We start from the raw sequence: 15,801 nt of genomic DNA, 5'->3' as shown, positions 1-15,801 counted from the left end.
GCACCATGAAGGATAAGCTGTGGGGATTCACTTGTGGGAACTATTATGGGTTTGGGGGACTGGGGCACAATAGAATGGGACATAGAGGAGACTGTAGGGCTTCCCCGATGGCTCAGCAGGTAAAGAATCTACCTGCCAACGCAGGGGATGTGGGTTTGATCCCTAGGTTGGGAAGATCCATTGGAGAAGGAAATGGTAACTCACTCCAGCATTCTTGCCTGAAAAATTCCATGGAGAGAGGGGCTGGAGGGTTACAGTCCATAGGGCCACAAAGAGTTGGACACAAGTGAGCGACTGAGCAGAGAGCAAGTGGTCTGCATTGACCAGGCAGGACCTTAGCCATCTGCCCTATGCCCTCTGTAGGACCTGTGGTTACATGCCTGCCTTTTGTCTTACCATTGCTATTCTGTTCTGTATGCTGACATTTTCAGATTTATAAATTTATGGTGAGTAAGAATCTGGCATCTCCCCCAGATAATTTCTTTGCCAAACAAGTTTGAAAATGATTGCAATCAGGTTAATAGAATTTCAAGCATCCACAGGATTCATTCATGTGAATAAAATTTATTTTCATCTATAAGGAAAAAAATCCTCTTTTCTGCAGGAATCTCAGTTATTAGGATATTCATGCATATTAGAGAATGACTTAAGGAAAAGATAGTGGTAAAACCAACAAGGATATAAGCCATGGCAGGAGATAAATTTTCAAATCAGTCTGGAATTACTTTTCTCATCACATTAAAAAGATGACAAATGTAAACCAGTGTATTTTGTGGTTGCATGTCCCTGGTCTGTGCATCCCATATGTGTGCATGTGTGGATGTATGCTCAGTTGTGTCTGTTTGTGACCCCATGGACTGTGTAGCCCATCAGGCTCTTCTGTCCATGAAATTTTCCAGGCAAGATTACTGGAGTGGGTTGCCATTTCCTACTCCAAGGGAACCTTCCCAACCTAGTGGGAAGACGTTTCTTGCTTCTTCTGCATTGGCAGGTGGGTTCTTTACCACTAATGCCACCCGGGAAGCCTGTGCATCCCATAAAGATGAAGACTATTTAGCCTGGATGTGTGATACTAGTGTGGAACTCTCCTTGTGGTCGTATGCATTAGTACACAGAACCTTCAGTATAAGTCAGCACCTTTACTGCTCCAGAAACAGTTGAAGAGGCCACAGCATTCATTGCCAAGACATGAGTTGACCCACGTGATTTGCCACCCTCAAGTCCACCTTGAGCTTTTGCAGTATAAGCGTTAAGAGCAAGACGTTTCCCTTCTTTTTCAGGGTTTCCACTGACCCATCCCTGGCATTCTGGGAAAATACTGTGGACCCCAACTCAAGAGGAAGAAAGAGGAAAAAGAAATAGCACAGTTTCATAAACTATCAGTATGTAAGCCCCGGTGCCTTATTTAAAAAAACAAACAAATGAGCTTTACGATTTTTTCTCAAGGAGAGAGAAGGTGCTTGCTGGGCTACCACTGCAGAATATCAAGCTGTTGAGACGCTTGCAGCAGGTGGTGCTTTGTGGTTCTCACAATGGCTTTATATTTCCAGCTTGGTTTCCTCCTCCTTGGTGATCACAATGCCAGTTTGAGGCTCGTCAAGTCCCAATCACATCAGGTTTACTGATGTGTCATTTTGCTACTCTGCCTATCCATTATTTATTATTTATATCTTGGCTATATCCTGCCCCCACCCCCCCCCCCCCCCACACACACAAAGGGAACTGACCTACCTTCCCATGAAAGGAGACTTAGAATAAAAATAGAGCCACTGGGAGTGACAGGGAATGAGACATTGGGCAGTAGCTAGGCACCAGGGTATTTGGATGGAGAAACCAGAGGAAAAGGAAGCTACTCCAATGAGCCAAACCTAGTGAACTCCCTGTTAGTCAAAGCAAAAAGGTCTACCATTTCACTCCTCTCACTACTGAATACTCCAGAAGAGCGGGAGGAATGGAAACAGGCCTGCGAGCGCGGCCTTCGCCTTCATCGAGATGCTTACCTGACAGTATGGACGCGACGGCTGCAATGATGAAGGACACAATGACACCGGGTCCTGCCATCTCCTTGGCCACCAGCCCAGACACCACGTACATCCCTGTGCCCACGCAGCTGCCGACGCCGAGCGAGATGAGGTCCATGGTGGTGAGCACTTGGGCTAGCTTGGTGCCATGTGCCGTGGTGGCCCCAGTTCCCTCCAGCATGGACTCCACCGGTTTGGTGCGCAGGATCCGAGAGTGCATGGCATACCAGGCGGCCCCCCACTGTACCCGCCGGGGGTCGAGGGAGGTGAGGAAGCCACTCATCCTGAGAGACAGGCAGTGGTGAAGGTCAGCTGACAGAGGTGGGCTGCAGAAACCTCAGTGGATGCTTCTGGAACTCATCTAGTGAATGGGGATCTCCCTTTCAGGAAAGGTCCAGAGGGACCTGCAGCAGCCTTCTCCTGGGCATGAATGTCTGCAGGAAACACACAAGAAGGAGGAAGGTGAGACCAAGGGGGGAACAAACCATGACTTGGAGACATAGGTAGAGGTCAGTGCACTGAACTGGGGGAACTGATCTGTTGGGTGTATTCATAATGCAGAGGGTTGCTTTTCCCGCTTTGTGTCCCTTCCAGTCCTAAATGAGTAGTTTGCCCTATGTTGCATGGTCATTCTGAAGAGGGTGGTCTGAGTTAGGGCTCTGCCACTGGACCTGCAGTAAGTTATGTCATGTCTTTGTATTTCAGTTTCAACTGTACCATGGGGATGGTCAAGCCTCCTGCCTTGTGTTGATGTGAGAATTAAATAAGTGTTTGTCTAAAAAGATCTTAGGGGTTTCCCTGGTAGCTCAGATGGTAAAGAATCTGCCTGTAATACAGGAGACCCAGGTTTTATCCCTAGGTCAGGAAGATCCCCTGGAGAAGGAAATGGCAACCCACTTAAGTATTCTTGCCTGGAGAATTCCATGGACAGAGATGCCTGGCAGGCTACAGTCCATGGGTTCGCAAAGAGTTGGATACACATACACAGAAAGATCTTAAGACAATGCCTGGCAGGTGGAAGGTGCTCTTCTGTCAATCCGCAAGTGCTTCTTACCTGGCTCTGCTAAGGCTTGGTCTGTGATTCTTGAGCATATTCTTTGGGGACACAAATCCTCATTTTTTAATATAAAGATGTAAAGTTAGATCTCAAGAGGGGCAGAGCCACCCCATGGGATTGTCTTGGAATTTTGTTCTCTAATGAAATGGAAAGTTTTGAGAATTTTTTGCTCTCAGAGATTGGGGTAGGGGCAGTGCCCATGGCATTTGGTGGGGCCCAGAGATGCTAAATGTGTTGGGTGGTGTCATACTATCTTCAGATGTCTCATTGGATATTCTTGTAGGTGAAGAATCTGGTTATGATTCTTCACCTACAAGAACTGAAACCTATCCCTGTTTAACATATAAGCACATGAGACTATTTTGGATGTTTTTAGTAGACCAGTCTCTTGGCTTTTCCAGGAAGGCAATTATAGAATGTATTGAAGGAAGATTGTAAATTCTTTAATTTGGAACTTGAAAGGAGTTCATCACCATTTTGGAAAACCAAGACCCCCTTTCACTGCAACCCATGGTACTGCATCGCCCATTCAATACACCTATAACAGTCTGCAAAGGTGCCATTTGAAACTGGCATGTTGACAGTGATTTTTCATACAATGCCATCATCTTAGGACAATATTTGTACTTGCCTGAGTGTTTATATACTGAAATATGTTATATACAGGCAGGTTACTCATGAATTTTGCTTTAGGACATTAAAGAAGGGTGTGTCAAAACATTTATTATAAAAAAGAGATGCTTGGTCTGATAGATTTGAGAATTGTTGTAATAGATGATTTATAAAATTTGGTCAAGTAGTTACAGAAAATGCAAAGATTTTATGAAGCTACTTTCTTTGGAAGTCAGTGTTTAAGTGTCAGTCACTAAGTCATGTCCGACTCTTTGTGACTCCATGGACTGTAGCCCACCTGGCTCCTCTGTCCATGGAATTCTCCAGGCAAGAATACTGGAGTGGGTTGCCATTCCCTTCTCCAGGGGCTCTTCCTGACCCAGGGATTCAACCCGGGTCTCCTGCCTTGCAGGCTGATTCTTTACCATCTGAGTTACCAGGGAAGACTTGGAAGTCAGAGGCTTTATAAAATTCTATGAAGAATTTTTAAAGTACAGCTAGAACATTGATCCCAGGTACTATACTGATAGGCTTAGAACATTTACATTTACAGCAAGTACCAACTGGTGTAATCTACCAATATTATTAATTAATACTACTTAGCACTTGATGTAACACTTGTCTGCTTCTAAAGACATTGCAAACACAACCTAATTAGAAGAATTAGGTAAAACGTCGCAGTTTAGTTCACAGGGATTGGGTGATGGACCTACTGGTTTAATTTCCTCCTAGATTTGACAGCATTGCTTCATGCTGTGTGTTAATTCTTGACAACATCTAAGATATCAGAATAGTTGAATCATGCCACTGTATATGGCAGCATCATTCAAAAGCTTAGAGTGCTAACATTATTAAGATTTCCAGATTTTTGAGAAAAGGTATATCTGGAAGGCTGCAAGAACAGTGCTCTACTTGAGCTCTTGAGCTCCTGTGGGGAAATCAATGTACATATCTGTTTAATCCAACCCAGCCAGTATGTACTGAGCATCTGTTATGAGCAGGCATGGTGTTAAGCTCAGGGATGCAAAGACACTGTCCCTGTTCTCATGGAGTTTCCAGTCTAGAACTGGAGATGATAGTCACCCAAATCACAGTACAAGGGAGAAGGTTCATTTTTGTTTTTTTTTTTCTGAAAGGCTTATATTTTATTATTTTTTTGTGTGTGACAAGGGCATAGCATGGCCATTGCAGAACAATCAGGCAATATAAGCAATGACATTCAGTGAGGAGAGACAAGATAATTCAATACACAGATAGAAAAATAAAACCTGATCATTCTAGAGAGGGATGAAGGTATGTTATGGGTTGAACAGCATCCCCTCCCCCCAAATTTATATGTTGAAGCCTTAACCCTCAGTGCCTGAGAAAGTGACCTCAATTGGAAACACAGTTTCTGCAGCGGTAACTAAGATGAAGCCATACTGGAGTAGGATGGGACCCTAATCCAACATGACTGGTGTTTTTATAAAAAGAGGCAATTTAGACACAGAGCCACACACACAGGGAGCATGGGATGTGAAGATGTAGGCAGACGTCATGGTGATGCATCTACCATCCAGAGGACATCAGGGGCTGCCAGCCAGCCACCAGAACCTAGGAGAGAGCCCTGCAACAGAGTTTTACTCAAAGCCCTCAGAAGAAACCCACACTTCTGAACCTTGATCTCAGACTTGCAGCCTCCAGAACTGTGAGACAATGCATTTCTGTTGTTTAAGTCATGCGGTTTGTGATACTTTGTTATAGCAGCCCTGGTGAATGAATACAGGCTATAAAGAAAATAAAACAGGGCAGTGAAGGGGTGAGAGGGTCTCTGTAGTCATAGCATTGGCTCCCGAGTGGTGGGAAGTTATGCCAGGTGTCAGGGAGAGTGTCCTGCAGAGCCGGGTCAGAGGGGAGACTAGTGCTTTGACTGCTTTGGGGACTGAGTGACACTGGGTCAGGGTGATGAGGAGGAGTCAGGTGCCATGTTAGAGTGTTATGCGTGTCAACTAATCGAATCCTAGGCAAACCTGCATTGACACATGAGGCAGAGAAGGCTGGGGGTCCAGTAACTCCTCTGAAGTCATGAAGCACATCAGGGCAGAGCTGGCCCTTGGCCCTGCTTTCAGAGTGTTAGTCTCAGCTCTCCTGCCTGAGGGTTTTCCTGGTGACTCAGTCTGTAAAGAATCCACTTGCAATGAGGAAGAACCGGGTTCCATCCCTGGGTCGGAAAGATCCCCTGCAGAAGGAAATGGCAACCACTCCAGTATTCTTGCCTGGGAAATTCCTGGACATTCCTTGAAATTCCTTGCCTGGACAGAGGAGCTGGGTGGGCTGCAGTCCAGTTCAGTTCAGTTGCTCAGTTGTGACCCCATGGACTGCGGCATGTCAGACTTCCCTGTCCATCATCAACTCCCAGAGCTTGCTCAAACTCATGTCCATTGAATCAGTGATGCCATCCAACCATCTCATCCTCTGTTGTCCCCTTCTCCTCCTGCCTTCAATCTTTCCCAGCAACAGGGTCTTTTCCAGTGAGTCAGTTCTTCACATCAGGAGGCCAAAGTATTGGAGTTTCAGCTTCAGCATCAGTCCTTCCAATGAATATTCAGGACTGATTTCCTTTAGGATGGAGTGGTTTGATCTCCTTGCAGTCCAAGGGACTCTCAAGAGTCTTCTCCAATACCACAATTCAAAAGCATCATTTCTTTGGCGCTCAGCTTTCTTTATGGTCCAACTCTCACATCCATACACGACTACTGGAAAAACCATAGCTTAGACTAGGACTTTTGTTGGCAAAGTAATGTCTCTGCTTTTCAATATGCTATCTAAGTTAGTCATAGCTTTTCTTCCAAGGAGCAAGTGTCTTTTAATTTCATGGCTGCAGCCACCATTTGCAGTGATTTTTCAGCCAAAAAAAATAAAGTCTCTTACTATTTCCATTGTTTGCCCCATCTATTTGCCATGAAGTGATGGGACCGGATGCCATAATCTTCTTTTTTTGAATGTTGAGTTTTAAGCCAACTTTTTCACTCTCCTCTTTCACTTTCATCATGAGACTCTTTCATTCCTCTTCACTTTCTGCCATAAGGGTGGTGTCATTTGCATATCTGAGGTTATTGATATTTCTCCCTTCAATCTTGATTCCAGCTTGTGCTTCGTCCTCTGGAGAAGGGAATGGCAAGCCACTTCAGTATTCTTGCCTTGAAAACCCCATAAACGGTATGAAAAGGGCTACAGCCCATGGGGTGGCAAAGAGTCAGACATGACTGAGCAACTAACACTTTTCCCTTCTCCCGCCTGAGGTGTGCAAGCTCGTACTGCCGAGCGTCTCTCAAGCCAAGATGAGGGGCTTGCATTGACTCTAAGAGCCTTGAGAAGCCACGGGAGGATTTTATTAAGGTGAGCAACACAATGTGATTTACATTATTAAAAAGATCATTGTTGGTGCAGCGAGGTTCACTGAAGGCTCGTGCTGTCTGATGTGTCAATCCCAGGACCAGCATACAAAGGGGAGTGAGGTGTGGGCCTGCTGCTGATGGCCGCCCTGGGTCTCCAGCTTGGCTACACTGGGGAATTACCTGGGGATCTTTCAGGAACACTGGTGCTTGGCCTCAAGCCCAGGGACCCCAGTTTAATTGGTCTGAGCTGTGGCATCAGCATAGAGATCCCTTCGAGCTCCCTTGCTCATCCTTGCACTGCAGGGTGGGGGTCCACTGCCCTGTTAATAATGACTGCAGTGCTGGTGTGGAAAACCAGATGCTGCCTGGGGTGCTTAATTGTTTGTGTCAAGCTGACTGGTAAACTATTAGTACTTCTGGATATGTCTGTGAGGGTGTTTCTGGAAGAGATTAGGACGAAACAGCATAGGTGGACATCGTCTGATCCACTGACGGCCTGATAGAACAAAAAGGCAGAAGAGGGGTGAATTCACTGATTCTGCTTGAGCCAAGACATTCATCTTCTCCTTGTCTTGTACATTGGTGATCTTGGTTCTTTTAAAAAGTAACTTATTTATTGGCTGCTCCATGTAACATGTGGGATCTTAGTTTCCTGACCAGGGACTGATCCTGTGCCCCTGGCATTGGAAACACAGAGTCTTAATCATTGGACCACTAGGGAAGTCTTGTGGTTCCTGAGCTTTCAGACTTAGACCAAGACTCACACCACTGGCCCCTCCCAAATTTTCAGGCCTTTGGTATCAGACTGACTGGCGCCATCAGCTTTCTTGGTTCTCCAGCCTGCAGATAGCTGATCATGGGACTTCTTAGCCTCTATAATATGTGAGCCAATTCCTGTAAGGACCCCTCCTCATATACATCAGATCAGATCAGATCAGATCAGTCAGTCAGTTGTGTCCGACTCTTTGTGACCCCATGAATCGCAGCACACCAGGCCTCCCTGTCCATCACCAACTCCCAGAGTTCACCCAGACTCACGTCCATCGAGTCAGTGATGCCATCCAGCCATCTCATCCTCTGTCATCCCCTTCTCCTCTTGCCCCCAATCCCTTCCAGCATCAGAGTCTTTTCCAATGAGTCAGCTCTTTGCATGAGGTGGCCAAAGTACTGGAGTTTCAGCTTTAGCATCATTCCTTCCAAAGAAATCCCAGGGCTGATCTCCTTCAGGATGGACTGGTTGGATCTCCTTGCAGTCCAAGGGACTCTCAAGAGTCTTCTCCAACACCACAGTTCAAAAGCATCAATTCTTCAGCGCTCAGCCTTCTTCACAGTCCAACTCTCACATCCATACATGACCACTGGAAAAACCGTAGCCTTGACTAGATGAACCTTTGTTGGCAAAGTAATGTCTCTGCTTTTGAATATGTTATCTAGGTTGGTCATAACTTTCCTTCCAAGGAGCACGCGTCTTTTAATTTCATGGCTGCAGTCACCATCTGCAGTGATTTTGGAGCCCAGAAAAATAAAGTCTGACACTGTTTCCACTGTTTCCCCATCTATTTCCCATGAAGTGATGTCCTCATATACATAGTCTCTCTATAAATACTCTTGGTTCTCTTTCTCTGGAGAAACCCTGACTGACGTCACATTGCCATTTTCCACATGAGGTCCCAAGGCCCACAGGTACTTCCTCTTTCTCTTCCTAGGCAGGTACCTGTGCCTCTCAGCAGCTGTCTTTTTCAGGCAGTGACTATGGATGCTGTGCTATCTGGAGATACCATTTGGGATATTTGTTCTGATCAGCCCTTCATCAGAAACTGTCATAAGGACACTGAGAAAAGAACCAGATGGGTTAGAGGAACTGAGAATTTCTATTTGATAATCAGAAATCATGGTGAAAACACTGAAAATCAACTAGAAGAAAGGTTGAAGGTGGTGAGAGTTCCTTCCTGGCTCTGTTCTCCCCATGTAATTCTTCTGAGTGCTAGCTTTATTGATGCAGGCAGGGACTTGGGGCATTTCCTTCCTTGGTTGGAAATTTACTGGAGAGAACAAAATGTGCAAAAGAAAACATGCTTCTAAGTGACTATTGACAATATCCATATTCATTACCCCCAGATTATGCTAATCAAAGAGAGTTTTGGAAGCTTATGGCTGTTGTCTTTCCAAGATGAGCAATAAATGTGTGTTTTGCTTTCTCTAGCACTTTAATTCAGGTTTCTCAAAATACTTCACAGCTATAACTAAGGAAGGCTTGCGGGGCCCTTGGGAGGAGGGAGGCATCCTTGTGGTGTTGGCCTGCATGCTTGAGGGTTCATGGGTTCCAAGGATAATGATAGTAAGAGCAGGTTTGTGTGAGGATGAGAATAATTATGGCTTGGAAGTTTACCGGCTAGGTAGGATTATCGAATTAGGTTGGAGCCTGCCTTTGGAGGTGAGGAGAGGGAGTAAATGAAGGCAAACAAAACAGTAACCAGCTTCAAATCTTTCCTGGCTGATTTTGCAAATACACGAAGGGATTACAGAAATCCCTTCCTGACTCTCCCCGGGAGCAGGCCTTTGTTGGAACATCTGGAGCAGCAGGAAGCGGTGGCTGACGGGAGCTGCCCCTCATGTGGCTGGACAGTTAGGATTGCAGCAAAATCCTTCTCATCTTTTTTTTTTTTCATTCTGTACCTTGCTTGCATGCAGGCCTGCTCAGTTGCGTCCTACTCTTTATGACCCCACAGACTGTAGCCCTCCAGGCTTCTCTGTCCATGGGATTTTTCAGGCAAGAATACTGGAGTGAGTTGCCATTTCCTTCTCCAGGGGACCTCCCCGACCCAGGGATTGAACCTGCGTCTCCTGTGTCTCCTGTATTGCAGGCGGATTCTTTACCCAGGCAAATGGAAGTTGCAGTTGAAGGTGCCAGGTTTGAAGAGCCCCTCCTTGCAACCGCAGGATGTGAAGAAGCCATCAGAGACCCCTCCCTACTCCTGTACCCAGGTCATGTGCTAGCCCCTCCACTCTTGCCCCCAGCTTCACTGCTTATCCTCTGCCCTGAGCTCCTGGCTTCTGGTTCAGGACCTAATTCAGAAGCCATATTTCCTGGGTTCAAAGTCTGACTCTGCCTTTCCTAGCTATGAGCCTCTCTCTGCCTGGCTGGTGCTGTCTATAAAATGGGATAAGAAGGGCACTAACTAGCTCACGAAAAAGCAAGAGAGTTCCAGAAAAACACCTATTTCTGCTTTATTGACTATGCCAAAGCCTTTGACTGTGTGGAGCACAACAAACTGTGGGAAATTCTGAAAGAGATGGGAATACCAGATCACCTGACCTGCCTCTTGAGAAACCTGTATGCAGGTCAGGAAGCAAAAGTTAGAACTGGACATGGAACAACAGACTGGTTCCAAATAGGAAAAGGAGTACATCAAGGCTGTATATTGTCACCTTGCTTATTTAACTTACATGCAGAGTACATCATGAGAAACGCTGGGCTGGAAGAAGCACAAGCTGGAATCAAGATTGCTGGGAGAAATATCAATAACCTCAGATATGCAGATGACACCACCCTTATGGCAGAATGTGAAGAGGAACTAAAAAGCCCCTTGATGAAAGTGAAAGTGGAGAGTGAAAAAGTTGGCTTAAAGTTCAACATTCAGAAAACTAAGATCATGGCATCTGGTCCCATCACTTCATGGGAAATAGATGGGGAAACAATGGAAACAGTGTCAGACTTTATTTTTGGGGGCTTCAAAATCACTGCAGATGGTGACTGCAGCCATGAAATTAAAAGACGCTTAATCCTTGGAAGACAAGTTATGACCAACCTAGACAGCATATTAAAAAGCAGAGACATCACTTTGCCAACAAAGGTCCATCTAGTCAAGGCTATGGTTTTTCCAGTGGTCATGTATGGATCTGAGAGTTGGACTATAAAGAAAGCTGAGTGCCGAAGAATTGCTGCTTTTGAACTGTGGTGTTGGAGAAGACTCTTGAGAGTCCCTTGGACTGCAAGGAGATCCAACCAGTCCATTCTAAAGGAGATCAGTCCTGGGTGTTCATTGGAAGGACTGATGCTGAAGCTGAAACTCCAATACTTTGGCCACCTCATGCAAAGAGTTGACTCATTGGAAAAGACCCTGATGCTGGGAGGGATTGGGTGCAGGAGAGGAAGGGAGCAACAGAGGATGAGATGGCTGGATGGCATCACCAACTCAACGGACCTGAGTTTGGGTAAACTCTGGGAGTTGGTGATGGACAGGGAGGCCTGGCGTGCTGCGATTCATGGGGTCGCAAAGAGTTGGCCACGACTGAGCAACTGAACTGAACTGAACCAGCTTACAGGGCTGTGGGGAGAATCAGAGTTAACGTGTATGGAGCTTTTAGCACAGGGCCTGGCGTGCACGGAAGCCAGGGAACAGCTGCCTGCTAGCATCACCCAGCTCTGGTGGATGACCAGGTCTTTCTGCCCCCTACTGCTGACATGCCCTCCCACCCCAACTAGGCAGCTCTCAGAGGGCCCTTGGCCTGCTGCCCAGCCCTCACCCACAACTCTTTTCTACTGAAACCTCCTGGATCCTCTGGCTGCAGACTGTACACCTTGGTATTGCAATCCTACGTGCTCATGTTTGCCTTTCTCAAGGTTTTAGAGAAAGGCTTTCTCTTCCTGTCTTTTATTATCTAAAGAGAGTCCTTGGCAGATTTGCCTGGAGCTTTGAATGTTACATCTGCTCTCATACTCTTATACCCTTGACTTTTCTGCCCCAGACGCATACACATGCTGGTGGTTAGGGCATGGTGGGTTCATCTATAGTCACCACCCTATCTCTGAAAGCCTGACCTCCTTCTGACCTTCATGCCTGCATGCGTGCTAAGTCATTTCAGTCTTGTCCAACTCTTTGTGACCCTATGGACTGCAGTCCTCCAGGCTCCTCTGTCCATGGGATTTTTCAGGCAAGAATACTGGAGTGGGTTGCCATGCCCTCCTTCAGGGGATCTTCCAGACCCAGGGATTGAACCCATGTCTCTTATGTCTCCTGATTGGCAGGAGAATTCTTTACCATTAGCATCATCTGGGAAGCCCTGGACCATCATATGTGTGGCTTACTGTGGCTTACTTGGCCAGAGTCTTTGGTGGCAGATTCTCTGCTGAGGTCCTGGCTTCTGTTGCTCTTCTGTTTCTTCCAAGCTTGTCAATTACAGCTCTGTGTTTGTATCTCAACTGTGGAGTCACTTGTCTGTCAGTCACTGTGGTTTTACAGGGGTGGCCAGATACAAGTCAGATATATGTGAATCCCAGGGTCTGTGCCATCTGAACAGAACACCTAGTAAATTGAATTGAGATGGATGTCCTGGTAGATTTCTCTTGTTGTCCCCTGTTTTGCTGTCTCTATCTGTTCAGATTAGGGCTAATCTGTTTATGGGAACATCTTCAAGCCTTTGAAGGCAGCTAACATGTCTCTTGGAGTCTTATCTTCCCTAGACTAAACATCTTCAGTTTCTTCAGTGATCAGCAATGTCTCATGTGGTACAGCTTCCAGATCTTTCACTTTCTGATTTGTACTTCCTGGGCAGGCTGCAGTTTATCATGGTGACAGTTTTGGACCAGAGTGTTAGGGGAGGTGTTTTTGATCTGTCTGGCTGTGTTTGTGTATACATGTATCTCCTAAATCATGCAATACTAGTGCCTGACAGACTCACTCAGATGTACAATTGGCTTTAAAACCAGGGTTCCTGATTTTCAGATTGCTAGTCTTCCCAACAATGTCTTTGCTAAGGGTTTGATTGATCAAGCCTACCTCTGTTATTTCTTGATCACCTACCATGTTACTTACCAATGTGCTAGCCCATTTATGTTGTATGTGAGATCTCAGACACAGCTGACTTTGTTTTGCTTGGAAGATTTTTAGAGAGTTTGAATCTATGACATCTGAATAGCTATGCAAAAGAGGTGGTATCATTTCAGCTTCCTTTACAAAGTGTGCTATTTCTTTTTCTGTTTCTAAAAAGTTATTGACTCCATTATAAGCTTTTGCTGCAGTAACAAGCAATATGTTAAATTTCAATATGTTAAAACAATCACATCTATCTTTTTTCTTTTTTCTGATAAATTTTTTTAAAAATACTCATTTTTATTGACTTATAATGTGTTAGTTTCGGTGTACAGCAAAGTGATTCAGTTACACACACACATATTTGTTGTTTTAGTTGCTCAGTCGTGTCTGACTCTTTGGAGACCCCATGGACTGTAATCCACCAGGCTCCTCTGTCCATGAGGTTCTTCAGGCAAGGATACTGGATCGGGTTGCCATTTCCTGGGATTTCTGACCCAGGGGTTGAACCCGTACCTCCTGCAGGGAAGCCCTTTCTCCTCCAGTACCAGGTCAGGGAGGATATCCCCACCTGACATCATCTTCCTCTCCTTCCTCCCCCTCCCCTCTTCCTACCGCTCCATATTTAAGACGGTGGACAGAGCTGCCTAAATTTTTTCTGTATGAAATTATTGTCGTGCCAGGCTTGGGATGATCCCTGCCTAGGTGGTAATGTTCCTTTAGAGGAGCTGAGGATGTTTAATGTTCCTCAGGAGTTTTCCTAGTGACTCGGCCTCAGTGGGAATTTCTTCATCTAATTTGGAGAAGCACGAGTCTTTCAGGGATTTAATAAATGCTTTTCATTATTAACCGGCTGGTTTCCTCAGCACTGCTCAGGAGAATCCTTCAGTGGATACATCTGTGCAGCTTCTCTCCCTGGAAATGCTGAACAGAACTGCCGATGTGGGAAGCTCCCTCACGCACTCGTGACTGCAGCTAGTATGGTGTCGTGCCTTGGGTTTGGAGCTTATGTCTGAAACTTGTTTTGTGTTCCCTCATCACTGTGTCAACACATACCCAGACCCCTTTGTCCTTTGATCCAGTTATTCTGGATATTCCTGGCTCTGTGTTTCCTTCCAAGGCCCCCAAAGGAAATTTCTACTCTTCTAAAGAGTCTATATTTTAAGTCAGATAATTTCAAGCAGGTCCTTCACATTTTGAAAATGGCCATTTCTATGTGATACAATAATCAACAGACAAGTGGATGGAATATAAATTTGACGGATGTAGGTTATTATACATGCTTCATGAACTTTCAGTTCTCAACAAAGCCTGATGCCACATTCCCCTCCCCTCTCGCCTCTGGGTGTGTACTGTTTTCAGTGCACACCATCTGCTTTAATGGGTTCAGAGCATCGTGTGTGCAAGATGCAGAAACAGAAAGAAGAAGATGGCTTCCTTGCTCTCGGAGCCCCCACACTGGCGGGGAAGACAGGCATGATGATGATGTGACAGAGCAGGTCTCCCTGATGATTACAGTGATGTTACTTTTTAGCTGTTCTTCTTGCTATTTTCCCCCACCTTTGCCTCCCCAAAGCTATCCACATTTTCATGTTCTTTTGGCACATAGCTCATAGCCCACCTGTCATTAAGTGTGTGCTAATGACTTGGGCCACTTCTTCTCTGATTCCCCCCAACTCAGCATATATTAATTTGTGCCTTGACACAGATTGATATACAACTGAAGGCTTGTATCTCCTTAAAACCCTGCAAATGTTTGTATTTTGGAAAGAGTAAAATCCAAGTTCCTTATAATGGTCTGGGTGTGTGCTCAGTCGCGTTAGTCACGTCCAACTCTTTGCAACGCTATGGACTGTAGCCCACCAGGCTCCTCTGTCCATGGGGTTCTCCAGGCAAGAATACTGGAGTGGGTTGCCATGGCCTTCTCCAGGGGATCTTCCTGACCTAGGGATTGAAGCCGCATCTCTTATGTCTCCCGCACAGATGGATTCTTGACCACAAGCACCACCTGAGAAGCCCTTTACAATGGCCTGAAGAGCACTAAGTGGCCTGGTATCTGCTTCATCTCAGAGGTCATTGCCTGCCACCCTCCCTTTTGGTCCAGCCACACTGATCTCTTTGTTCTTGGAACACACACTCTTTAGACTATAAACTCCCTGAAGGTATGGATTTGTCTGTCTCATTTTTTGCTGAATCTTCAGGGACCACATTAGGGACTGGCAAGCCATAGGTAATCAACAAATGTTTGTAGAATGAAGGTTTTTCCACAGTGCTAAAAAGAATATTCTGCATAAATATTTCTTTATGAAAGATGTCTTTGACAATAGCAGTTTGTAATAATCCCTGTTCTCTGTTACAACATAGGAGGAGTTCCTTTGTTGAGTACCCTGTGTGCATAAAATCAAAGAACACAAAACCTCAGAAATCATTTAATCCAAATCTCAGATTTTATAAATGATTAAACTCTATTTTCCTTGGCTGCCTTCACAAATCCCTTTGGGAAACCAAATTACCTATATTATGTAGTTATAAATAAATGATCTTTCTATGTTTTTGATCCTTTAATATTCAGTCAAGGGAAGACAGTTAAAAATTCACAATATTATAATATTAAAAATATTTAACATTAAAATATTAACATCCAGTTAGGGTTAGAGTTGTATTTTTTGAAGTTGATGATTCATGTAGCTCCTTGGAGACCTCAAAAAGTATTTCACCTCATCGGAGCAGTAAACGTCTCATAAATCATAGAGTATCCACCATAGCAGAGAGGGTTTAAGTTTTAGTTTGCGTCATTTTTTTTTTTTTTCAATCTGTGCAGAATATAGTTGAGAACTTTGACAACCTGGAATTCAATATTTTTTTTGAAAAATGGAGATCACTTTGCCCTGTAGATACATGTTCATTTCCACCTTCTGGGC

At 45.1% G+C, this 15,801-nt stretch overlaps 1 protein-coding gene and 1 long non-coding RNA gene across 2 annotated transcripts in view; one reads left to right on the top strand and one right to left on the bottom strand.

Annotated features, from left to right (window-relative positions):
• SLC7A14 (solute carrier family 7 member 14) overlaps positions 1-2,304 on the bottom strand; it is a 52,890-nt gene extending 50,586 nt beyond the window's left edge. The window contains exon 1 of the mRNA XM_055569088.1: positions 2,001-2,304. Coding sequence (XP_055425063.1) covers positions 2,001-2,304 — 304 coding nt within the window. The remainder of the gene's footprint in view (positions 1-2,000) is intronic.
• LOC129643900 (uncharacterized) overlaps positions 1-15,021 on the top strand; it is a 63,672-nt gene extending 48,651 nt beyond the window's left edge. Inside the window, exons 2-4 of the long non-coding RNA XR_008710592.1 lie at positions 1,281-1,386; positions 2,409-2,483; positions 14,864-15,021. This is a non-coding gene — a long non-coding RNA (uncharacterized LOC129643900). The remainder of the gene's footprint in view (positions 1-1,280; positions 1,387-2,408; positions 2,484-14,863) is intronic.
• Positions 15,022-15,801: the final 780 nt, after the last annotated feature.

This window comes from Bubalus kerabau, chromosome 2 (genome assembly GCF_029407905.1).
Source record: "Bubalus kerabau isolate K-KA32 ecotype Philippines breed swamp buffalo chromosome 2, PCC_UOA_SB_1v2, whole genome shotgun sequence".
Taxonomy (NCBI): domain Eukaryota; kingdom Metazoa; phylum Chordata; class Mammalia; order Artiodactyla; family Bovidae; genus Bubalus; species Bubalus kerabau.
The sequence above is the reverse complement of the archived record's forward strand: the minus strand, read 5'-3'. Positions and strand labels throughout refer to the sequence as shown.